The following is a 26,940-nucleotide window of genomic DNA, read 5'->3' as shown; positions in this document are numbered from 1 at the left end:
TCATCCACGCACTCATCATCTCCCACCTGGATTACTGCAACCTCCTCCTCACCGGCCTCCCCCACCCCCATCTCTCCCCCCTCCGCTCTATACTCAATGCAACCGCGAGACTCATCTTCCTCTCACCCCGCTCCTCCTCTGCCTCCCCTCTCTGCCTTGCCATACACTGGCTCCCCTTCCCCTACAGAATCCTTTTCAAACTCCTCACCACCACTTACAAGGCTCTCTCCAACTCTTCTGCCCCTTATATCTCTAGCCTCCTCTCCATTCACACTCCTGCCCGCTCCCTGCGCTCAGCCAATGACCGACGCCTCTCCTCCACTCTTATCACCTCTTCCCACTCCAGAATCCAAGACTTTTCCCGCGCTGCCCCCCTTCACTGGAATGAACTCCCTCGTTACATCCGCCTCTCTCCTACTCTGTGCTCCTTCAAACGTGTGCTGAAAACCCACCTCTTCCTCAAAGCCTACCAACCATCCACATAACCCCGCCACTCGCTCTCAATTCGCCCTCCCCCTTGCCTCATCCGGCTCCCCCTGTGCCTGTTCTGTTTTCCCTCCCTTAGGATGTAAGCTCACTTGAGCAGGGCCCTCTTCCCTCATGTCTCCCTACCTGTTCTTCTGCTCCGTTTTTTGCATCAGCCAGCCCGGAGTTTCTGAAGTATTGGTATTCTTGTTAATTGTTTTGTACTGTTTCACCCTGTATAGTCGACTGTTTTGTACTGTGTACAGCGCCGCTGAAACCTTGTGGCGCCTAACAAATAAAGGATAATAATAATAATAAATATGGCATAGATGCTCCTTAATTCACATAGAATTAGGAAATTATAGACCTGTGATCCTGACTTCTCTGGAAGGAATTATAGCTGGTCCATTGTGCAATATGATGTAGCACGTGCCCTTGTGTTTCAAACTCCCATTGTCCTATAGATTGTAAGCTTGCGATCAGGGTTCTCTTACCTCTCTGTATGCATTACCCAGTATTGTCTTATTAATGTTTGTTCCCAATTGTAAAGCACTACGGAATTTGCTGGCGCTATATAAATAAATGTTGATGATGATGATGGGATATGTTGTAAAAAATAATTTGACAGCACAGTAGAGTTTATTTTTGAAGAGCACCTTGTGTATACTGCAAACACCTTTGTTTTGTAGCATTTCCCAGCGCACATTAAGGTGTACATCTCTCTGCACTTGGGAGTAGCCTCCAGAAACTGCGAGACAGAAGATTTTTTTTTAGGAGATGCTCTGCAAACGTCACATTAAATCCAACCTCCTACCCTTTTAATACCTGCCTTTTAAATTAATAAATTATTCAGTTTCTCCTTAAAATTCAGCTTAGTTTAGCCTTAATTGTGGCTTCAATTAATCCTGATAGTGATTGGGGGTATTCAATTGTTAGCAAGGTTTTTTTTTTCCCTTGTTACGCAAAAAATAAATAAATCTCTGGTTGTTGACAACAATAGCGACCGTTTTGAGTTAGCGCAGCGGGAAACCTCGTGCAATTCATTTGAAAAAGAGGAAACGCTGCCCCCGCGCGTTAAACATTGTGTTTACAAGATTTTAGGGGAGTTTTAACGCAGTCATGTATAACACAAAAAAAAGTTTTTGCATACATTTCCATACATTAGATTGTATTACACATTGATAATATCTACATTACAGTATTTTCTTTGGCATATTTTTTAATTGAACCATTTTTTTACCATACAATCATCTATACCATGTCAAAACACATTACTACATTTATATTTGTACCAAAAACATACATAAATATAATTAATTAGTGATTTTTTTCTATGTTTATTTTATTTCATTATTTTTTCACAAGAAAATCAACTTACACAAGTTAGGCATTAGTGATAAACATAAGTTTAACTTTTTTTTCCACATTATTACATGATTTCAAATACTTTTCAGAGTTTTTTTATTTTTAACACACCCCAAGGAGGTGCGAGATAAAACAGCATATTGGCCTGTTCAACGCGCTGCATTAAAAAATAATTGAATAGCTTTTACGCAGCTGCCTCTCGCACACCCGATACTTTCAATAGACCGTCTACTGGAGCGCGAGAGGACCGTATCATGAAAAAAAAAAACTAGCGTTGAAAATGGAATTGAATTGCGGGTACAGTTAACCCGCTCAAAAATGTGCATTAAAATGACTTAACGCGGTCAAAAATAAAAAAAACTCACTGACAATTGAATACCGCCCTTTGAAACAGGTTTTTTTTTCACATTTTGCCTGTGTGAAAGGTTTCATTGCATTTGGTGTGAGTGCGCTACCATTAGGGGACCCTAGGCAGTCACAGGGTGCAAGAGCCGCCTAAAACACTGAATGAGTGACGTAATGTCACTGTCTTTTTTGTCACTGTGACTCCCCCATATTGAGTGACACTGATCCCGTTGACATGAAAGGGCAACCGCTGCCAGTTTCTTACCGGTGACGTCGCCGACTGTGATCCGTCATGTTGGTAATTGGCTGGGAGTGTGGTGCTGGGCGATGATGTCACAGCCTAGCGCACCACTCCCAAGAATAGAAGATGCTACCTTGCTCTCACTCCACACTTGGGAGCAGGCCGCCAATTAGCAACACCTTCACTCCCACCCAACTCCTCCCTTTAAGTGGGGAGGTGGATTATACCCACCAGAATCGCATTTTTCTTTAAAATGCTTTGCAGAGTCATTAAATCACATTTGCGACACTTTTAAGAGAAAAAAACCTGCACCTCCACATTCGCACGGCAAACCCCTTTCTAGCTCTCGAGAGGAACCTGTGTACCTGAAAACTCCATATTGACGACAGTGAATAGAAGAGGGAAAATGAACATGGGATAAAAAAAACACTTCTGTGATTATTGACTTCGGAAAAACACGGGCCAAGAATAGAAAAAGCAAATTCAGGCGGCATCCACTAAACTTCTTCCATTGACAGATGACAGTACTGGTTTTAAGAAAGTATCCACAAAATACATCAAGATAGATTATGGCTACATTACAAAAGACCCTCTTCATCATCATCATCATTTATTTATATAGCGCCAGCAGATTCCGTAGCGCTTTACAATTGGGAACAAACATTAATAAGACAATACTGGGTAATACATACATACAGAGAGGTAAGAGAACCCTGCTCACAAGCTTACAATCTAAAGGACAATGGGAGTTAGAAACACAAGGGCATGTGCTACATCATATTGCACAATGGACCAGCTAGAATGCAAAGGTAAAAGTACTGAGTGGGCTGTGTGTGGTAATGTTGGTCAGAGGGTAGTTGTTTAAATTTGGAGATATGTTCTATATGAAACAAGGACAGGGTAGGACACCATATGACTACATGGCCCAGAAGTTGAGAGTAATGAATTATTTGTTTTTGCTGTCAATGAGTTAGACCACAGAACTGAGTATTTAAAAGATTCTATTCATCCAGACACATTTACTTTGATAGTTTAGGCTGCAAAAAAACTGTTGTTTTGATGCAAGTAATAAGAAATTCAGAACGTCATCTATGACTATACAAATTGGCATTTCCCTAAAGAAAGTTGCAGAATTCGTGGTTAGAGAAAGTCTCATGGAAGAGAACAGTGAAACAACAGATCAGGCTGAATATTTTCTCACACTCCTTAAAGCACGGTGGAACACCTAAGTGTCTAGCTGTGCCCTTAGTACATTACATCAAGAAAGGGGATGTGATCCCTTTGACAGAAGACATTGTGGCATTGACAAAGTTCCTCAAATTTCTGGGGAAAAAAGACAAAAGAAAAGCCCAAATCATACTGTTCCACAGACGACCAGAAGGAGAAACAGCAAAACTACCCTTGGAGACATTCACAGATAGATGTGTGTGAGAGCCCATCAAAGCTTGAGAAGGAGCCGTGACTAAGTTAGAAATCAAAGGTGAAATGGCTAGGAAGCTGCCTGCACTGTTTACTAAAGAGATGTGCGCTACTTTGGAGATGCTTATCGAAACGCATGAAAAAGTTGGGTGTACCAAAAGACAACCTCTATGTTGGGAGCAACAACTGCAATGAGATGGTATGACTGTGTCAAAAAGTTTGCAGTTGCATGTCAGGGGCAAACGCAGGATTTGTAGAGAGGCCGCACAGCAATAGAGGGTGTGGCCAGCATGCTTTGGGGCGTGGCTATAATATTAGACAGTGCTTGGCTGCTCTCCATCTCTTCCTAGCCCCTATACATGGGCAATGCTGCGTGCACTACTATTAGGGGCACACAGCTCTCACTTTTCGAGAAGAGCCATGTGAAGCGGGACATACCTCCCAACTGTCCCTACAATCAGGACAAAGTCCTGATGAGTGTGTCAGAACAGTTGACAGACAGTCCTGCTCTCTCCTACCTGTTTTTGCTGCTTTCAATACTTGTTGGGGAGAGATGGCTGTGAACAGTGCAGACAGAAACGATCTGCACACAAGCTGCAAAGTAGCTGGTCCCGGAGCAGGGCCCAGCCATCTCAAACATACAGTACCCTAGGCTGGGAGGGGGTTTCCAGGCACTAACCCCCCCCCCCCATCCCCCCCTCGGTTTGCCTATGCATGTGGAGGTAATCAACTTGACCACTTCACCTCAACTAAATTAATAAAACTATGTAGCCACACTGTGCCAAATAATAAACATAAAAACAACACATTAGATGAAGTTTCCAAGGTTATTAAACATAAAAGGAAAACTACATATAAAGGAAAATAAGCTGGATGTCCCTACAGCAGGTCAATGTTTTTGCTTGCCTTAGACTTGGTCTATATTAAGATCACGCCACACATGCGGCTGATGTTAAATGATCATATTTTTAGTAGAAACAACAATTTGTTTCCCGTGTAGTCTGTGACGATCTCTCGAGAAATCATACTTATTGTTCTATCTAAGATGTGCTCAAAGCATTGAAAAAGAGCCTTAAGGACGGAAGAACGAGCGGCTTTTAAAAGTTATTTAGAAGAGTTGGTGTCAGTGGTTCGGGTCCCCGGATAGGGAAACTCTGATGAAAGCAAACAGGCTGAACTCAACGCTTTATGTCAATGTATCAAGGTGCAGGTTTGAAAAAGTAGATGTTGTCTATAGCAACCAATCAGATTCTAGCTGTCATTTATTTAGTACATTCTACAAAATGACAGCTAGAATCTGATTGGTTGCTATAGGCAACATCTCCACTTTTTCAAACCCGAAGCTTGATAAAAATTTACCCCACAGAGTGACATGGAGAGAGCAGTGGGGGCAAGAGTAGAGGTTACAGCCATTAACTGTATCAAGAACTGTTTTATTATCCTATTAGCTTTGTTTTTTTTGCAGAGGACATTTCTTAAAGTAAAAATGTCTTCTAAGGTCGTTTTATAATCTTACATGTTTTGTATCCCATTCCTACCTGTGTAGGATTTTTATTGTTCAAAATTCTTTAATAGCCAAATCCAGGAAATAGCTAGGTTACAGAGGTTCAGTGTCAACACTGGAAACCACAGGGCCTGGAAACCAACAGGTGGTCTACAGAGCAGTCCAGCTCAATATGTGCAATTCTCCTCACAATGGATTATTTCCTGGACTAATTGTTTTTAGAGTTTTTTTTAAATAATTTTTCGTTTTCACGGGTCCGGTAAAGACTCCCACAGGCAGACTGCTTGAATCTGTTCCAGCAATTACAAGCTACGAAGCAGATTTACAGAAAAGGAATTCCGACTCAGCAAGGGCACCTTCAATGTATTAGAATTTATGCTTCAGCATAACCTGGAATGTGGCACAAACAAAAGTGTTTGAATGTTCCGTCCTTCCTCCAGGGTGAGTTATGATGTAAGACGTTGTGTCTGTCAGACTAAGCAATTAGTAGGTGCACAACAAACACTACCAGTAAGTCAATGAATTCTAGGAAGAGGAAGAAAGTAAAATGTATACATCACTTGGGAAACCCAATAATGAACTGTAAGAATATTACACATAGGTATCTTCTCTGTTTTATCTACACTAGTTAAATTGTTGAAGGTCTGATTCATTAAGAAGAGCAAGGCAAAAAAAGAAGTAAATTTGAGACTGGACAAACCATGTTACAATGCAAGGGGTGCAAAATAGTTTATTATTTTAGACATAAAGTCCAGATTATTTATTTTTACACTTAAATTAAAAAGTTGATCTAGGACATGCCCTACCCCAACTATAAATCTGTCCCCACATTTTAAATGTACCTCCCCCTCCAATGCAACATGGTTTTGCCCTGGGGCAAAGTTACTCCTTTTTATGCTTTGCTCAATGACTCAGGCCCTGAGACTTTAATGCACCAGTTCCTGGAGTTAGCCCGGTCACGCTGCACCATCTATTACGGAGGCTGAAAACACAATTAAAAGCTGTTGCCGTGGGCTCAGAAATTCTCTGGGTGACCCTGATAGCACACAAGACTTATCGAGTCCTACCTGGGACGAGGGGTCCTGAGGAGCTTGCCTGTGATTGTGATGGAAAGCTGCATTTTAAGCAGCCTTGACAAAAGTTTTTACAGGTTAAACCTGATGGGTGGTGTCCTCATCCATTGCTTGCTGGGATCCTAGAAAACTTGGTCCAGTGAAAGCTCCAAAAGGATTTGGCCAGTGAGACATCAATTAGTAATTTTACACTGAAATTATTTAAGTTCAGACCTGTCAGATCCTTCCAAATATGGTGATTGCCCTACATTTGGCATAGCTGCTCTATGTGAATAGAGACCAGGAAATTATAGACCTCTGTGTCAAAGTAATTCTGGGGGATACAATTCTGAAATATATTGTAAAAAATAATTAGATAACACAGTGGAAGCCATTTATGAAGTGCACCAGAAGAGTGGTCAGAATCTTTAGAAAGTGCCGGACATCGAGAGAGCAACGAACAATGGAACAAACACATTGTTCATTTCATCACCAAGGATTAGGCTCCGTTTGAGATCCAGGAACATTATTATTGATAATTACATCTGCAGTGACTATGCTCCTTTGTTTGAGATCCAGAACCAGGAGATAAGAACTTCCAAGTAAGCAGAAGAGAGAAGACGCGCCCTGAAGAATGGGGACTGAAGACTAAATAAAAAGCTGTGTCTCGAAACCAGAGAGGGAGAGTTGGTGATTGTGAAGCTGGAGGTCACTAGTGATGAGCTAGTCAATAAACTTATTCTTTATCCGGACACCTGGGTGTAAAAATATGTTCCCACATCCACGGTACTGGATTCGAGTGACAGGCTCAAGCTATCCTGGTATACAGTGATTAGGGGATATATTTACTAAACGGCGGGTTTGAAAAAGTGGAGATGTTGCCTGTAGCAACCAATCAGATTCTAGCTGTCATTTATTTAGTACATTCTACAGAATGACAGCTAGAATCTGATTGGTTGCCATGGGCAACATCTCCACTTTTTCCAACCCGCCGTTTAGTAAATATACCCCATGGTGTGGTAGTTATTGCCAGTTAACCCTGGGTGCACTTTCCACCAATTGGCCAGGGTTAATAGCCTGTGGGTTCACCAATATCGTGACACTGTTTAAAAATTGTTTTATAGCATTTTGAATGTAGTAAGCGGTAGAATTACTTAAAGGGGGGTCTATCCCCCTAACCAGCACAATGGTGGATGGTCTCTACCATAGGATTCATGCAATATCTAATTTACAGTCTACCACAGTTTCTATTCTCTCAACATGAGGGCGGGACGGTGTCAGCAGAGCGGCAGCACTTGATTGGACGTCTGCATCCTGGGAAATGCTGCCCCTATGTTCTAAGTTCTCTTGAGAATAGAAATTTAACAGGTTGTGACTCATGGGGGCCGATTAGATTCTTCACAATGGGCCTGATTCATTAAGGATCTGAACTTGAGAAACTTCTTATTTCAGTCTCCTGGACAAAACCATGTTACAATGCAAGGGGTGCAAATTAGTGTTCTGTTTTGCACATAAGTTAAATACTGACTGTTTTTTCATGTAGCACACAAATATCAACTTTAAATTTCAGTGTACAAATAAGCTATCAAGTATTTGTGTGTTACATGAAAAAACAGTCAGTATTTAACTTATGTACAAAACAGAATACTAATTTGCACCCCTTGCATTGTAACATAGTTTTGTTGTCCAGGAGACTGAAATAAGAAGTTTCTCAAGTTAAGATCCTTAATGAATCAGGCCCAATGTGCCGTCAGAGCCTTGCGGGATGTTCGGTACCGTATGTGCAGCCTCGCATCATGGGAGGCTCCTACGGGATCTTACGCCAAATTGAATCCCCCCAAGGAGTTATGGTTAGCCCACGGCCAAAGGTTTTTGTTAAACAACAACAAATAAAAAATAACAGAGGTAGACGTCCCTTTAAACGACTATATTGCATTGTTGCTTTCATCATCATTAAAATGTTATGAATTCAGGGCCTGTTCTCACCTGCACAACAAACATAAAATCTGCGTTTTATAAACTTTCATAAAGACTGTGTGAACGGGTTGGCGAGAGTTAAAGCTAGAGTGTTAAGTGCCCATACCCCATCTTTACAGGGGCACATCTTAAAACAGCTGCATTTACATTACCCTGCATTTATAGAGGCGCATAAAACATGTCAATGGCTGTCCCATGATATGATGCTGTAATGTTATGAAAATCCCTTCACAAGACTTTGTGGTAAAAAAACGGAACAAATTATTATTTTTAATTATGTTCAAATACTTGCTTAAGAGAAAGCCCCTTTATTCTATTTAAGGGAAGTCACCATCCACAGCAACAACAACCAGGTACAATCCAAGTGTTCATTTTTTTATTTTTATGGGTCTGAGTAACCCTTACGTGGTCTTTTATAAGAGATGCAAAGACAATATTATGAAAGTGTGGAAAGGAGGTAAAGGGGTCGATTTCTCACACGTTCTAAAAAAGAAAAGTGGAGGTGTTGCCCATAGCAACCAATCAGATTGTAGCTAGAATCTGGTTGGTTGCTATGGGCAACACCTCCACTTTTTCTTTTTTTATCATGTTACTCAAAGATTCTGTTCATTCTAGAGATCTGTTAACTAAAAAAATATATATTTTACCCGTACAATTCATTAAAATATTATAGCCTTCTGATATTTAGATCAAAGTTTGACACAAGACACAAGAGTATTTATTTGTACCATGCAGATACAGCCTATTCTTGGTTTAATGTCTAGTGATGTATTCATCCAAAATGGTTTAGAAATATGCCTTTCAGCCATTATTGTAAGGCCTTGAGGGGCTGGCTGGGCTGGGATGGGGGCAGTTGGGAGGTGTGTGATAGATTAAGGTGTTGCCCATAGCAACCAATCAGATTCTAGCTATCATTTATCTAGCACATTTTAGAAAATGAGAGCTAGAATCTGATTGGTTGCTAAGGACAATACCTCCACTTTTCCATTTTAGAAGGATTAATACATCTAGAAGGGTTTCAGAAGAGCATCTTTGGGGTTATCTAAGGCCCCCTCAGTCCCCCTGTTGCCCACCTCCGCCCTAACATTGCAGCTACATGAAACGTTCTACATTCTGATGAAAATCCTTTCCTAAGACTTTGTGGTCAAAAAACGGGAAACAAATATTGGCAATTTTTCTGTGTATTGTTTTTAAATACTTCCTTAAGAGAAAGTCCCTCAATATGCCACAATCAGGGGAGGCACTGGCATGACTTTTGTTTAAAGTGCACCCTTCATCTACACACAGCGGAGGCAGCCATTTTGTGAGGTGAAGCAATACCCATTAAAATGCAGCCTATGAATTCACCAGGAACCAGTGCTAGGTGCCTCAGTGATTATACTTGTTCCTGGTGAATTGAAAAATGTGCATGAAAGTTAATTGAGACCCCCCGTTTTGGGGTCTCAGGTCTCCCCCCTCTATGATATTATGGAGGAGAACTAGAGGAGGAAATTATTTACACTCTGTGCATTTTATACACTGTCTCCCACTTCCATTAACGCCACAGCAATAAAAGCCATTTTATTCACAGATTTCAGATGAGTATTATTTATACCACATCATGTATGTTAAATGGTGGATACTGGTCTTTTATATGTGCCTCTAAATATTTTTTCACCACCATATATTTTTAACATCTAAATTAGACAAAAATCTTGTCTGGAAGGAGACGCAGTCACATGTACCGCCTTTCTGCTAACATAGCCACGCCCACTTGTTAAGAATATAAAATGTTTATGTCTTTTGAAAGCATCTCATATTGTTAAGTTTCGATCATTAGAAATTAGTGAAAAAAAAAAATATGTTAACAGCGCCATATTTTTTTTTCTAATGTCACTTCTGTAAATGCGTGATTACACAACTGCAGGAAAGTAACGTGCATCTGAATTGTCTACTGCACTGTCTACTCTGCCGGATTTTGGGTGGTTCGCCTGGACCCCTGGGTGCGCAGGCCTTTCTCCCAGATCCCATCCACTTCCTAGTGAAGGGGGCCTCAATGACTCCATTTGCCGTGAAACACATTTTGGCTCCGGCCCACCTTGTGGCGCAATTAATAACTGAGGGCTGAAATAAGCATGAAGGAAATTAAAATCTAAGGCTGTGTCACTATACTAAAGTTATCTCTCTAAGGGGCATATTTAACAAATCACGGTAGTGCACTATTGTGCACTTATCGTGGAATTAAAGTCCCGATGTGCCCTCCGCAAATTTATTAAAGGTGCATCGCAGCAGATATCATGGATATCTGCTGCTTTGCACTCCTGATCGTTTTTGCGAGCAGTCACCATTCAACAGAATGGTGACTGCTCTGGCCGCAATCTAACAAGTCCCGAAAAAAAATTTTTTTCGGGAACTTGTCTTGATAATGTACGCCAGCTGCAGCTGAAGCTGAAGCTGGCGTACATTATCAGAATTGAAGAAATCCACTGCTGTCAGCTCTGCTCCGAAGAGCAGAGCTGGACAGCGCATGTTTGGAGGGATCACATGATCCCTCCCTGTCACTCAGCGCGCTCTCTCTGCAACGATAGTTCCAGAGACAGAGTGGGGACTTTGTGCGCATGTGCACTGCACATGCGCAATTGAAGGAAGAAGAGGAACGAAGAGGAGATCCCGAGACAGCGCATCCGAAGAGGGGGGTCAGTGTGATTTTTTCTATCACAGAAACAGCAGTTTTTCGGAACTGCTGTTTCTGTGTTACCTTTTTAATAAATGTGAGAAATAGTTCAATCCTTATCCTTGCGATAAGGATTGATAACTATTTCTCACTTTTGCCGATTAATGATAAATGTGCCCCAAAAGGTTAAAAGTTTAACTGGAGATGTGTACGCCCGTCTGAGGTCACTATGGGAGGGCTAAGGAATAGTCTATAAAAGTGATGGGCGGAGCGTAAATCAGTCGCTACAGATCCACGACGTTGCCCGCCTACCCTAACTGGTTTGGATGGACTTCTGCACCTGCTACGGTTTGTCGAGCTGTTTTATTTTGGTGCTGGTCATCTATTTCTGTCCGTTCCTGGCAGTCATATTGTGGAAGTCCTGGATGGTGTGTTGCCGGAAAATGCAGTGTAGTTGTCGACCAATGATAATGATAATGGGGGCGCACATTATGGTAGTGTGCAGGCTGAACCAGACTCCCTTTGAAGAGTTGTCTACAGTTTCGGTGCAAGTACCGTCCCCTGTGTTTCGGCTTGCGGCTGTGCTTCTTCCAGCCCAGCGGGGTTGCGGGTTCTGTAGTGCATGGGATAATTGATCCCTGGTAAGGTAGACATGTGTGCCTGGGCAATGTTTGTTACCTCCCTCCAAAGCGGAAGATGACCTGAGTTGGGCTATCCGGTTTGGGCCTTTGCCGTACTGTCTGCTGTTTTTCTCCATCACCATATTGGATTGCCAAATAAATTCCATTATTTGCCACATTTAAAGTCTTGTATCAATTATTTAGATACGTTAAATAAGGTAATGAGAGGTTTAAATTGAGGTGGAAGATATCAGCCGTTAAGCAGTTTAATCCTCTGCATTGTTTGTAAGGACAGATACCCTGCTCTACCACGTCCTCAATATCTCCCAAAATGTGTTTCCGAAAATCACCAACATATTCTTATATCCTCTAGAGTCCTTTCCTGACCTAGATACACTTACAGGAGGAAATATAGAACGGAATATATTTCATTATTAACCCCTAAGAGTTCAATGCTCCATGATCCTGCAGCATGATGTAATGGCAATGCTTAGAGCCTGTGGGTAACAATTTAGTATGCTAAGTGCCCTACACTAAAGGTTGTAAGGTCAGCCTTCTAAAGCTGTGTACATGGGGGATACCACTGCTACATGTCTGTATGGTAATGAATTTAGATGTGTACTTGCATTGTAACAATTGCAGCCTTGCAACACTTGTTCTGAATTAATTCACATGTACTGTATGTGTACTTAGCTTTAGGTGGTTTCCCACCTTCAGAAAATTAAATTACATTAATGGCTAATAAAGCACCCTCCTGCGACTTTCACAGCCCAGACTGACTATTTTTCTATTTCCTGTCAGTGCATTCCTTTATTTAGCTAACGAGGCAGAGTTTTGCTGCCCTCGAATATAATCTAATTCTTCGGTGCTCTCTTCAATTGGATCCAGACACGAGGTTTGTGTTGTAACTATGGCCAATGAAAACAAAGAAATCTCTCGGATGATATAAACACACAGCTATAAAAAGCACAGAAGGATGAAAGAGAAAGTACTGCACTTAGTAAGAACGAAAGTCAGTACAGCAAGTAAACGTGTCACTGTTCTGGACCCGAGTCTTGTCCCTTTCCTCTTCCAAATAATATAAATATATATTATTATATAATAAAATTATATACGTGTATATATATATATATATATAAAGTGTGTGCGTGTGTGTGTACTGCATTGCCCGGGTGCCCATATGGTAGTTAAGGTGGCCCTGGGTAGAGATGAGGGTGGAGATGTGGGGGGGATTGGTTGAGGGCTCAGTGATGGTGTGGAGTTCAAATGTAATTCTGCAGTCAATGTAGTGACTGGCCGAGAGGGACAGCAGAGATAGCATGGCGGGAGAGACAAATAAGTAGAGCAGGGGCGTTGCCTATAGATTGAAGAGGTGCAAGGTGGGAATTGGCAAGACCAGAAAGGAGTAGAGATGCTCACTGACCCCCGTGAACTGGTTTTGGTTTTAGATCTGGATTAGCTTCGTGTTTTGGTTTTGGCAAAATCGCACTCGTGCGTTTTGGTTTTGGTTTGTATTTTTTAGCAAAAATCCTAAAATATGCTAAAATCACATAATTTTGCTCTTTTTTTGTTCCTACATTATTATTAACCTCAATAACACTAATTTCAAGCCATTTGCAGTCAATTTTGACCACCGCACAGGTCACAATATTATGTTCATACACTTTCAGACAAATACTGCAGAGACCTGGCTGAATGGTAAGCGACAGAGCAATGACACAAACACACGGCAGTTCCCACCACATCTAGTACACATTGGCACACAGCAGTGGCAGAAAAGAAAAATGGTGCAAGATGGAATTGCCCTTGGGCCCTCCCACCCACTCACCGTTATGTTGGATCTTAAAAAGGATTCCAAAACTCGCGAGATCTGAGATCCGATGACGTAACAATGACGTTTTGCCTCGTTTTCAAATCCAAGGGTGCGCGAAAGTACCGAGCCGGCTCGGCTCGCTACTCAGATCTGCTATGTTCGGGTATGTTCGGTTCTCGGGGAACCGAGCCTGAGCATCTCTAGAAAGGAGGAGGTTACAAAAAGCATTTGCGGAGATAACAAGGGAGTGAGCTGTCCTCCACCTCCTGGATAACAGGTAACAGCGGGACTCCACCAAAGCACTAGTTGGGGGGGGGCACTGATGAAAATTAATAGGTTGTACAAAAATAGACAACAACTAACAAGTCTGTGAAATGTACAACAGGTAGACAACAGGAGTATATCTACCAATCACAGCCCACTTCAAAAACTCACTAATGCATACAATAATCAAATACACAGATGGTTACAGCAGATCACAGCTGCACAACATCAGAATCAATGAACATTATCAGGCCATTTATTTAAATTTGACTTTACTTAATTAATTTTTTAAAAATGATGGAAATAGTGGCCTGCACTGCAATCTGCAATCAAGAGTTAGACCAGTGTTGGCTAACCTGTGACACTCCAGGTGTTGTGAAACTACAAGTCCCAGCATGCTTTGCCAATATATAGCAGCTTATTGCTGGAAGGGTATGCTGGGACTTGTAGTTTCACAACACCTGGAGTGTCACAGGTTAGCCAACACGGAGTTAGACAAATGAAAATGGTTTTATATTTGGAAAAAATTAGATTACCAAATAGCAATTGAGTATAAATAAAATCTGTGATTCTTTTGATAGACTTACCGCTTTGAAGTGAACCCTGTTATTAATATTATTTCCAATTACTGTTTGATGGTGCCACCTAGTGGAAGCTTTTATATCTCCCAAGGAAATATACAGTTTTTTCCAATTTAACACTTCTGTGAGTAGAGCTTTAACCAGACAGCTTAATGAAGAGCTCCAGGTGTGGAAACAATAGACACGAAATTCCTCAACAATAGGGGATAGGGACATGCTGTTCTGAAACAGCATAAAGTAATTCCATAACAGAGGCAACATCTAATTTAATTCTCCTACCTACTTATTTCTTCTAATATTTTTCTTATTTGTATGTTGAACTATGTTCACAGAAAATACTGTTTTCGTCCAATGTGTTGATGTGAGAATTTAGTTCCAGTTAAATGAGTTTCCTTAATACCTGCATCCAATAGCAGTTCTAAGCATTTTTGACAAGTGAGGCCCCATTAGCCGAACGCACTTAAACGCAATGGACCTAATTCATCAAGGCATGTATTCTGAGCGCAACCCACGTTCAGTATTATACACACGTATTTGGGCTTTGTGTCATACTTGCCAACTCTCCCTGAATGTCGGGAAGACCCCCTGAAATAGGGGTGATCTCCCTCACTCCCTGAAGAGTCTGGCATTCTCCCTGATGCTGAGCCAGTACAAGACGTGGTTGGCTTCACCATCTGTGGCATGATGACACAGTTCAGAAATTGTGTCCTATGTCAGTGTTGGCTAACCTGTGACACTCCAGGTGTTATGAAACTACAAGTCCCAGCATGCTTTGCCAATATATAGCAGCTTATTCCTGGAAGGGTATGCTGGGACTTGTAGTTTCACAACACCTGGAGTGTCATAGGTTAGCCAACACTGTCCTATGTCCATGTATTGATGCCTATGGAGGTGGCCATTTTCATGGAGACCAAGATTTAATCAAAGACTGACAGGTAAGACAACATGACTTCAGTAATGGAGACAGAAATGTAAAAGACACTTCAGTCTCTAGAGATTCATTAGCTGCTTTTCTTTAACGCAGAGTTGTGTACTCTCCCAGAATGTCCGGGAGACTTCCGCATTTCTGGGAGACCTCCCGGGAGAGCAGGGCAACCACCCGGGAGCCCCCACCATAGATAAGTGGCAGAATGACGCAATTACTGATGCAAATATCATGTCATCTTTGCCCGCCTCCTACTGTAATTGGCCAAAATTGTGACAATCATTTAGGGGCGGGGCCCAAATGATGCGATTCGTCAAGCCCTGCCCTTGCCTGTCCACCTCCCATGGGATCTCCCTGAAGCCAACGAGCAAAAGATGGAAAGTATGCTTTATGTGCTTCCGAATTCATCAAGACACGGATCTCTAGATATGTATGCTTTTGAAATCAGGGGCAGGTCTGTTGTGCACTACTACACCGGATGCTTCAGGATACGTCCAATACCTATATGGACCAATGAATTTGCAAACGTACACACAGGAAAAAAATAAATATAGAAGTAATGTTGCCTGGTAATACTATAGGCATTAATGATAAAGCAGCTAAAAAAAGTGTTGTTTTTTTTAAAAATAAAAAAATTAATTAATACACTTATTAGGATGATCTTAATGTCTACTGAACATAAGATGCACTTTTACAGTTGCACGTGATTGCAAACACATGTTATAGCATGCATACGAGAACGTCATCACTAGTGATGAGGACTTAGACTAGCCCTGTAGCTGGAGCAAGAGATGCAGCAGCAAAAGAAGCAATTTCTAGTGTCAGATTCAGGCATGGCTGCGTGCGCTTGAGTTTGGCACGCCCTTGCTGTAAATTCACTACGGCAATACGCCCCATTCCCTCAGTTCACTCCCTGAAATCGTAGGCTCCAGTAAGTGTCCTTTGCGTTCCAGCTTGTTTTATTCCTTCCTCTTTTGCTGCACAAAATCCCTCCCCCCTCCTGCCGGCCCCTTGCAGTTTTAATGTGTGTTTGTATTATATTTCATAATATGATTTCTATTTTACAGCCACTCACCTGAGCTTCATGAAACCGATGATGTAGACTACTGAATACTGAACGAACAAATCTGTAAAATTAGTACCGGCCCAATCTTGAAAAGCAGCTTGGAGTCTAAGGAAAAGATAAATGAATGTTATTACCAACCACCAAGAACATACATTCATAGGCAAACCGAGGGGGGAAGTCCTAGTGTCTGGAAACCCCCCCACCAAGCCTGGAGCACTGTATAATTGAGGTGGATGGACCCTGCCCCCGCTTCACACGGCTCTGCTTAATAAGGGAGAGCTGCGTGCACCTAACAGTAGTGCACGCAGCATTGCCCATGTATGTTATGGGGATAGGAAGAGTTGGAGAGCAGCCAAGCACTGTCTAAAATGATAGCCACGCCCCCATGCATGCTGGTCACGCCCACTGTCGGCATTGTGTGTAAACCCTACTCTGCAAATCCTGCATTTGCCCCTGACATAGATGGTATGATGAGTAGGATCGAAGATCTGGAACTAACAGATGCTAAAGTGACATTGAGGCCACATGCGAGGGGCTCCTGAAGCAGCCAAAAGCAGAACTACTGTAGTAGGGGGTGCGGGCTGAACCCCATCTCCAGTGTCAACGTTCCATGTGTATATGGGGTTTTTTTTAATGGTTTTTTTAGGTCCACTTTACTACAAGAGCGGTTTGTGTGTGATGGATGCAGAGTGAGAGCAGCTTCCAATGACACCGCCCAATTTGTAGGAGGAAGAGATAGAGAGGAGGTAGAATTAATAGAGACAAACCTTGTAGCAAATGTACCCAATTCCTCTACACAAGCTTGAAATGATGAGGTCTCCAGTTCGTTGGAAAGCAGAGCTGATTGTCTGACGTGTTTTCCTATCATCTACAACAGAAAAAGGGATCGTTAATACCAAACAAGCTGGAAACAGGTTTAGTGTATTCACACAAATGGGTATAACAGAGATGCCCATCCATTATTGGCGTATCTCAAACTGTTCAGCCAAAAATTGTGCAAAGGCTGAACGCAGGAACTGGTCAGTGATTCATTCCCACGTGGGCTATATTTATTGATACAAAGCACAAAGAAGAACACAACGTTTCAGGGGGTGATCTCCCTGCTTTAGGAGAAGAACCTGTTCTTGATGAATGCTGACTGTTGCTGTTTATCATATTCAGGTACCTGTTACATACACACTACTAGAGAGTGTATCTAACCAACAATTCATGAAAAAAGAGAATTGAACAAAATATTCTCCAAAGCCAGCTTTGATCCTTTTGCTCTGGCAGTTCATAGTGTGCAGGTGGACCATTTTTTATGGGGATTTTCCAAGTTCCTTTTAGGACTGGGAATCACAAGCTGAAAAAAAGCAATAGGGGGACTGCGAACAATACACTCAAGGCCAAAAATTCTGCTTCCAATTGCTGAACAGGGATAACATTCTGCTGAACAGTTTTAAAAAGTTGGCTCACCTCTATTTTAAAATGTTACGTCTGCTGCATTGATGACAAGTTTGCACACATACTGTAAATTGTTAGCAGTATCCCTTTCATATACAAGCAACTTGCGTTTCAGGCTTAGCTGTGCTGAAAGAGTTAAGTGCATCTACAATCATATATTTAAATTCCTAGACTTAGTTGTTTTTTTTTAGCCTCCAACAATTAAGAGCACTTTGTGCACTCTCATATCTGCTGCGGTGATTCCAATTTACCATCCATTGAAATGCAAATTGATCTGAAATTGCAGTTTGAGAATCCCACATCTATCTCGCTCTGCCAGGGGGAGGCTGCAAAATGCACCTTATGTACGAGTCACAATGCTGTAATACAACAATCGCTGTAGATTGCTCCATTCTATTAGGGAGTTTAAATATTTGTGCTGTACCAAACCTATGGATACATATAATTAGCGCCAATGACCCAGAATCCAAAGCTTCTGTGCAAACAGCCAATGTCTTATTTTTTTGTTTTTTTTACAATATCTACAGCATATGCAATTTGCACAGTTTAGATAGACGCAAGATATTACACTGCCAACATAAAATATTGTTTTTTTGATGGTAAGATAAACATACAAAACTTTCCAAGGGAAAGTCATGGAAATGTGTGTATGTTTTTTTTTATATTTATTTATTTACTTACTATATAGATGACTTCAAAATATTATTTTATTATTATTGTTTATTTATACAACGCCAGCTGTATTACGCAATGCTCTATGCAGGATAAATAATGATCCAAATCAGTCCCATTGGAGCTTACATTCTATATTCCCTACTTCTCAGACATGTAAGTGTCCATTTAGTCAGAAGCCAATTAATCTACAAGTATGGATGGAAACCAGAGCACCCACGGGAAGCCCACGCAAACACAAGAAGAACATACAAACTCCACACAGATAAGGACTTGGGGCCTGATTCATTAAGGATCTTAACTTAAGAAACTTCTTATTTCAGTCTCCTGGACAAAACCATGTTACAATGCAAGGGGTGCAAATTAGTATTCTGTTTTGCACATAAGTTAAATACTGATTGTTTTTCATGTAGCACAAAAATACTTGATAGCTTATTTGTACACTGAAATTTAAAGTTGGTATTTGTGTGCTACATGAAAAAACAAGCAGTACTTAACTTATGTGCAAAACAGAATACTAATTTGCACCCCTTGCATTGTAACATGGTTTTGTCCAGGAGACTGAAATAAGAAGTTTCTCAAGTTAAGATCCTTAATGAATCAGGCCCTTGGTCCGGAATCAGACTCTTGAACCCAGTGCTGTTTTTTATACATCCTCAGAGGTGGGAGGGACAATATCTTATACCTAATCATTGGTGTGATCTAGCTTTTTACCCTTTTCAGCAAAGTCTTCGTCTTCAGTGGCCTGGGCATATGTAAATATGTGGTGAAATCGGAAAGAATCAGCCATTTGGTGCTTGTGTTGAACCAGATGTCGATTGAGATTGGCAGTCATTTGTAACCCCACGCGTTTTTCAATTTGCAGTCAGTTAGGTCTTAAATGCGTTAACCTTCAGTACTGAGACAGCTAATTAGTTGCAGCTCACTTACCTCTTCAACGTCTAAGTAAATTGGCAATAAACTGCTGTCTTTTAATGTCTCCTCCTCTGGTTCCTCTCCTTCATCCCATCTTCTCTTCTCTATTTCAATTATGTTAGTGAAATATGTTTTTATGGTCTCCTTAATAAACCGTTTAAAGAAAACAAAGAGTTAGGAATTGTCTGAAAATTCTATCAAACAATGTAAAACTTGGGCTAATCTAATATAATGTAGAACAGGTCGTAGAGAATATTCTGTAGCTATTTGTTTTTGGGTTTTACACCAAATCATTCTCCTGATGTGTTCTCAGCTGGGATCTCTTGTTCCGGATGAATTTGACAGTGAATAAAGTTAGTGGTTTGAATGATTCTCATTGTTATATTTGCAGAACACATTCTGATAGGGACATAGTAGTGATAAACACCAATTATACTACTGAATTCCCCAAGTCATAAGTTCCCTTATGTGATGTGATCATCCTAACATAGAGCTCTTTATCTATTTCCCTTTCAATTTTAACCATTCTATGAGTCTACATTATGTGTACTTGATGTTACAAGAACACTAAAGACAGAAATAATATTATATAAGCTTAGTAGTCTTTATATACAACAGTGAATTGCTCCTGCTTTTCCTCCCTCACCTCCTCTCAACAGCGGCACAATGCCACTGTCCTACCCATTGACAAGAGATGGTCTGGTCATGTTTAGGAGCAAATTGTTACATTTGCTGGAAGGAACTGCAGCTGCTGTAGATTGTTTGTATAGCACTTGCATGATACTCAATGGTTTGGAATCGTTCTGTATATTCAATAGCTCACAAGGCACTCTACACACAAGGCCGCTGTACCTTCATGAATTATGGGAGGACACAAAGCAATGTTAGATTCTGGCTTTTAGAGAATCTAAGGATAGTTTAAACGGTGTCTTCACTTTAAAGAGAAGTACACAAAAATAATTGTTAAGAATTATCAAATCTCCCAATGGATGATGAGATCATTTGCAACACGGAGGCTCATTTTCAGTTGGACGCAAGCGCACATTTTTTGTAGAAAATACACATTTTCGTACAGTGCAACTGTGTACGTCTGTTTGAGCATCTGTGCGTATCCCAGGAGAGGCGGAAGGGGGCAGAAACGAGGCATGCAGGTGTAGGAAGGGTACAGTAAGGGTGTGTTGACTTAATTGCTATATATCTAGAGCATACTTGCCAACTCTCCCTGAATGTCAGGGAGACTCCCTGAAATAGGGGTGATCTCCCTCACTCCCTGAAGAGTCTGGCATTCTCCCTGATGCTGAGCCAGTACAAGACGTGGTTGGCTTCGCCATCTGTGGCATGATGACACAGTTCAGAAATTGTGTCCTATGTCCATGTTTTGATGCCTATGGAGGTGGTCATTTTCATGGAGACCAAGATTTAATCAAAGACTGACAGGTAAGATAACATGACTTCAGTAATGGAGACAGAAATGTAAAAGACACTTCAGTCTCTAGAGATTCATTAGCTGCTTTTCTTTAACGCATAGTTGCCTACTCTCCCGGAATGTCCAGGAGACTCCTGCATTTCTGGGAGACCTCAGCACAGATCCTTGCATTGTAAAATAAACAAATACATTTTTTTTAAATGACATGAGGCAACAAGCCCAGACTAAAACTGCTGCTGCTTTGTTCACTTGGGAATGGGGGACGGCGGCATTTAAAAAAAAAAAAATATTATTAATTTCCTTTTTAAACACATTAATCCGCCACTAATACACCGCTTAGCACCATCATGTGGAGCTTAAAGTTTGTCTTGATGCCCTTTAAACATGTTTTAAGTCTGATGCATTTGTGTTTATCTTGAATTCCATGTATCGGAAGATATGTGTCATGAAAAATAAACACGTAAATGCCACATTTGTTGTGACAGGCGTTTTACGTTTGCACTTTTGGACGCACAATGCGCCAACTCGTACATATATCCAGCCTTGTCGAGTGCTATCAGTGTAGGGATACACATGTCACAATAATCTGCTAATTTGCCTCTCACACCCATACAAGGTTACATGTTGTACTAGAATTAAAAACAATAGTAAAGGGGGTGTATTTAGATGCCGGTAGGTAAGGGCCACACCCTCCGAGTCCAGTATACAGAAGTGCGAGTACAAAGGAGAAGTGTTGTATAAAAAGTATCATTGTTATACATAGAGGAAATGACATTTGCAGACACTACGCTGATTTCCTAGTCTAGATAACTGCTACAAAGGGCACATTAAGTTTTACCTGCAGAGCAGCGTTATAATTTCTTTTTACATTTTGCAGACATTCTCCTACTAAGAGCGGAGCGAGACTGGAAGGATTCATCTCTGGCTGAAGTTCAGGACTGTCCATAAATTCATCACTGTAAAAGAAAACTTGTGAAGTAGGTAACAATGGCATTGGGGTAACATGGTTTCATTGATTTGGAATGGCTATGCATGCATTTTATGGTGGTCCATGGGCCGCATGTTACCTGCTAAGTCTCCACCAACGGGGCCAAATACTTCCTGCTTCATTCCACGTCAGCTCCAGCTCTAATTCTGTGCTTTATCCCCCATAGAACTTCATCCACAGACCCTGCTCTTATTTAAGAAGAGTTGAGGCGGCGGGAGAAGCTCGTCAGGCAATAAAGCAGAGAGTGAGACTGAACGGGATCATAATTCCTGGCTATTTCCTTAAACCAAGCTAAGAAACGTTTAGGCAGGCCAAGAAGCTGTGTCTCTCTACAGGTGTGGAACTACAAGTCCCAGCATACCTTGCCAGTTATCGGCTGGCTATCTGCTGGCAAAGCATGCTGGGGCTTGTAGTTTCACAACACTTGGAGGTGTTGTAGGTTGGCCAGGCCTGGTCTGGACTATAGACAACACTGCCAGTTAGTGAAATTAGTGTTAATATTTAGTAGCAACTAGTTATAGAGACTGAGGTAGAGAAACAACAGTAAATAAAAAAAGATAACAAAGTTTCAACAATAAAATAATGAAAACTAAGGTTCTTTATGCAAGATTTTATCCATACAAAATAGCTATCAAGTACAAGCTTCTGTGCTTCTAAATTTTATTTTTTTTAACATCAATTTAAATGATACAGTTTTGAGTATAGGGTCCCTTTAAATGTGTTTCCTTGTGGGTTACTTAAAATAAAAAGAATCTTAACCTACGACTGATCAATTAATTCGCTGATTACATTAAATGTACAGTGGGCATAATAGCACAACACAAAGCTGATGATGAATAAACAGTTACAGAGACTCTCAAACTCCCAAATTTCAAAGGACAAATCATATATTCAGGACCAAGGACAGATAGATGCCCAGTGTAAAATGTGTAATACAATAGATTAAATGGGCGGGGTACACGGAGGATTTTTGAGGTCAGACATCCACCCTGACTTTTTGACAAATGCCACATTAAATTTTTGACACATACATAGCATCAGGGGTTTAATTAGACATGTATCCCGGATTTGATTTCCCAAATACTGTAAATTAGAGACAGTTGGCAACTACGATATAACAAACAAAATTTTTGAACTACAAGGGGCCTGATTCAAGGAACGTAAATTCCAATACATGACGCGTTTTGCGTCATGTTGCTCTGCGCCTGCCCAGAACCAGACTATACGACAGCGAGGGCAGCAACATCCAATTCATCTTTGAGCGCAATGTACCCTTACGTCAGCCTACGATTTCATGGGCGGAAAGGGAAGAGGCCTGGGTATAGACACGTAGTCAATGTACAGTAAGGGCGTGCCAAGCTCGAAGGCGCACAGCAGCGTCCGATTTAAGTTTTGGGCATCTCAAAAGTAGGTGTTTTTTGGTCGTATCCCTTGCACCAGCTACAGGTCGGGTGTAAGTGCCGATTACTAGTGATGACGGTTGTGTATGTATGCTAGAACATGGGTTTGCTATCAGGAGCGACTGTAAAAATGCATTTTATGTACAATAAACATTAATAACAACCTAATATGACGGTTCCCAAAGTGTGCGCCGCGGCGCTGTCACAGCGGTGCCGTGGCGCTGTCACAGAGGTGCCGCGGCGCTGTCACAGGGGTGCCGTGGTCAGGAGGAGATAAAAAAAAAATGTACCAAGCCGGCGGTGCCCGGGACCCAGCATCCTCCTCCCTCTTCACTGAATGTCGGGCGTGACATCATCACGTCCGACATTCAGTGACAAGCGGCAGGATAGAGGATGCTGGGTCCCGGGCACCGCCGGATTGGTAAGACAGAAGAAAAGACAGAAGAAATAGAAGAAAGAAGATCAAGTATGGTAAGTAAAGAAGCGGAGGGGAATGATGATAGGAAACAACAATGGAGGGGCAAAAGAATGAAGGAGGGGCAGAGTGTGTGGATGCAGAGGGGGCAGAGTGAGTGGATGCAGAGGGGGCATAGTGAGTGGACGCAGAGGGGGCAGAGTGAGTGGATGCAAAGGGGGCAGAGTGAGTGGATGCAAAGGGGGCAGAGTGTGTGGAGATGAAGGCGGGCGCAGAGTGTGTGAATGAACAGGGCACAGTGTGTGGATGCAGGAAGCACAGAGTGTGTGGAGATGAAGGAGGGCACAGAGTGTGTGGAGATGAAGAAGGGCACAGAGTGTGGATATGAAGGAGGGCACAGAGTGTGTGGATATGAAGGAGGGCACAGTGTGTGTGGATATGAAGGAGGGCACACAGTGTGTGGCTATGAAGGAGGGCACCGAGTGTGTGGATATGAAGGAGGGCACAGAGTGTGTGGAGATGAAGGGGACACAGTGTGTGGAGATGAAGGAGGGCACAGTGTGTGTTAGCCGTAAATTATTCTTTGACAGAAATATAATTGAAAAAATTATATAAAAATATTCTTTGCCCTTGGATTTACGTGTATTATTTTTGCAAACAACTTACTAAGTATTTCTCTCCTGACCTAAATACTTATTACGTTTTTTTGACCCAACTACTTATAAAACAGGACTGCTCAGTAATTATTTTGGAGGGGTGCCTTGAAAAAATTATGGAGACTCTAAAGGTGCCGCGACCTGTAAAAGTTTGGGAACCACTGGCTTAATAAATGTAATGTCATTATTGACTATATTATTAACAAGTGTCATTAACTGAATACTTTATTTTTTTTCTGTGCGTTTATATTCCACATATGCATTAGACGTATCCTGCAGAGTCGTGTCTGTCAGAGCAGAGCGCACCTAGACCCGTATTCATCACCACACGTATCTTTGCACCCGCTCCTTGTTGAATACGGACGTGCGTATCCCCGGTGTACGTGCGTTAAAAAAAAAACGCAATTTACTTTCGTTTTGCGTGCCAAAGCGACACAGCAATAACAGCGTATAAATCCTGCCTTGTATAGATTACCTAGTACCGTGGTCATCATATTACCCATACCGGGTTGGACTCTCCTTTTGGACACATTTCCGCAGCCACATAAGGATGTAGATTCCTGAGAAACGTATCTGTCAGTTCTACACGGAATGTCTGCGGCGTTAAACAAATTGATTTTCACTTCTGCTGTGTTATTCTCTTGAGTTATCAGACTGTCAAAGAGATGTGTTGCCATGGAGACAGCTGAGGGTTACACTTTGACACGCGTGTTCTCACAGGAGGACACTTAACCAATAAGGGAACTTTGCTTTCAAGGTTATTTCATATACCTTAGATACAGTATCACGTTGCTAAATGTACTTTTCTCCCTGTGGTGGGCAATAAGTGTTGAATGGCCTAGTGCTTGGAATAAAGAGAGGGTAAAGGCACTTAATGCAGGCTTCTGTGCCATTGTATGCTACAGAACGAGTATGACACATTCACATTTATTAAGCACCCACAGAGGTGACAACTAAGTCACGCAGCTATTGCTATTAACATTAGGGCCTCATTCAACGTTGAAAGATTTGTCCTGGGACAAATCATATTATACTAGGGGGGGGGGGCAAATGCACCTTTTTTCTGACATTCAGGGAGAATATCAGTGACCGACTGAGGGTTCAGACCTCCCTAGGGTAATACGCTTGTTGTGCCCCCCAAGGGTTCCACGCCAAACTAATACGCAGCGAGCAAAACTGAAATAGTCCTCAATTTAATAATCAACTTCCTACACCCCCCCCCCCCCCCCGCTCCCAAAGTTTATGCTCCCATGTTTTCAAAACTCCACTTGGCTTATTAAGAGAGTCCCTCCAATCTTAGTCACTAATTTCACTTTCGAGCGCTACTGAGGATGAAGGGGGAGGGGGCTGTTGCGCCTGCGCTGGTCGCCATCTTTGTCTCATTTTCATCAACCTTTACCATGGGAATACGTCAAGATTAAACTCTTACTACATTTTTCTTTCATGTTTCGGGCAGCACGGTGGCTCAGTGGTTAGCACTTCTGCCTCACAGCACTGAGGTCCTGAGTTCTTTTCCTGACCATGGCCTTAGCTGTGAGGAGTTTGTATGTTCTCCCCGTGTTTGTGTGTGTTTCCTCCAGGTGCTCCAGTTTCCTCCCACACTCCAAGAACATACTTGCAGGTTAATTGACTGCTATCAAATTGACCTTAGTCTCTCGCAGTGTGTGCGTGTTAGGGAATTTAGACTGTAAGCTCCAATGGGGCAGGGACTGATGTGAGTGCGTTCTCTGTACAGCGCTGCAGAATTAGTGGTGCTATATAAATGATGATGATGATGATGTTGTCTTTTGAGTTCGGAGAACAAGTATTCCTTTATGTTTTAAAATTTATTTTATTTCATACCTCTCCCGGTCATAATTTTGCTCTAAGAAAAAGCCTTGTCTGCCTATTGGATAATCAGGCCCTGGAAAATACTGTCTACTGTTCAATGCCACACAGAAATCCCGAGAAGCCTTATTTTCACAATGCAGTTTAGAGTTCAGCTAGGGCATGCCCCTCCAGCTCTAAACCTGTTCCCAAATTTAAATTTGCCCCCCCTTGCATGCAACATGGTTTTGCCAAGATACAAAATTGCACTAGCCTGATTTGCTACTAACTGTAAACTGGTCTCTTAATTGTGTATAATAAGTGAATATAGTTATTGCATAGTCCATGTACAGACCTGGAGGGGCCAATAACATGCCTGATATTATTGATCTCTCTAAATAATCATAATGGGGAAAAACAAAATTAGCAATCCACAAATGTATCTGTCAGACAGAGCAGACTTTGTTTTGGGGCTCCAGGAATCCATATTCTTTCTTGTTATTATGCTGTTTAATAATTTCAAATGTTTACAGTGGGTAATGGGATCTGTCTTTTCCTGGGATTTAAGCCCCCACATTTGTAGGCTTAACCCCACTGAGACAGCTAGCTAGGTTAATAGGCAGACAGAATAATTACCCTGAAGCATGCTGGGTGCTTCTCCCCTCACTCACAGCTGTTGCTGATCTGCCTGAGAGTAAGGCTTGGTGCACACTGCATGGTTTTCAGCCAATTATCGGGCTAATCGCATTAGTGTGTTCCCTGCAACGATGAACGACCATCATTCCAAAGCTCATTGTATCATTTCTTGTGATTTTGAAACCGAACTAAAAATCTCGTTCAACGATGGAACGATGTCGTTCCAATCCTGCAGTGTGTAAGCACTCAGGACCGGCAGTGTCCATAGATCTCTATGGAGTGTGCAGAATCAG

The 26,940-nt window shown here is 41.7% G+C and overlaps 1 protein-coding gene across 1 annotated transcript in view; it reads right to left on the bottom strand.

Annotated features, from left to right (window-relative positions):
• The window catches only part of EXOC3L4 (exocyst complex component 3 like 4), a 72,186-nt gene that overhangs the window by 25,895 nt on the left and 19,351 nt on the right, over window positions 1–26,940 (bottom strand). Inside the window, exons 5-8 of the mRNA XM_075191816.1 lie at window positions 21,585–21,702; window positions 19,336–19,464; window positions 17,058–17,158; window positions 16,300–16,395 (exon numbers count right to left, since the gene is read on the bottom strand). Of these exons, the coding sequence (XP_075047917.1) occupies window positions 16,300–16,395; window positions 17,058–17,158; window positions 19,336–19,464; window positions 21,585–21,702 (444 nt within the window). The remainder of the gene's footprint in view (window positions 1–16,299; window positions 16,396–17,057; window positions 17,159–19,335; window positions 19,465–21,584; window positions 21,703–26,940) is intronic.

Source organism: Mixophyes fleayi, chromosome 12 (assembly GCF_038048845.1).
Source record: "Mixophyes fleayi isolate aMixFle1 chromosome 12, aMixFle1.hap1, whole genome shotgun sequence".
Lineage (NCBI taxonomy): Eukaryota > Metazoa > Chordata > Amphibia > Anura > Limnodynastidae > Mixophyes > Mixophyes fleayi.
The sequence above is the reverse complement of the archived record's forward strand: the minus strand, read 5'-3'. Positions and strand labels throughout refer to the sequence as shown.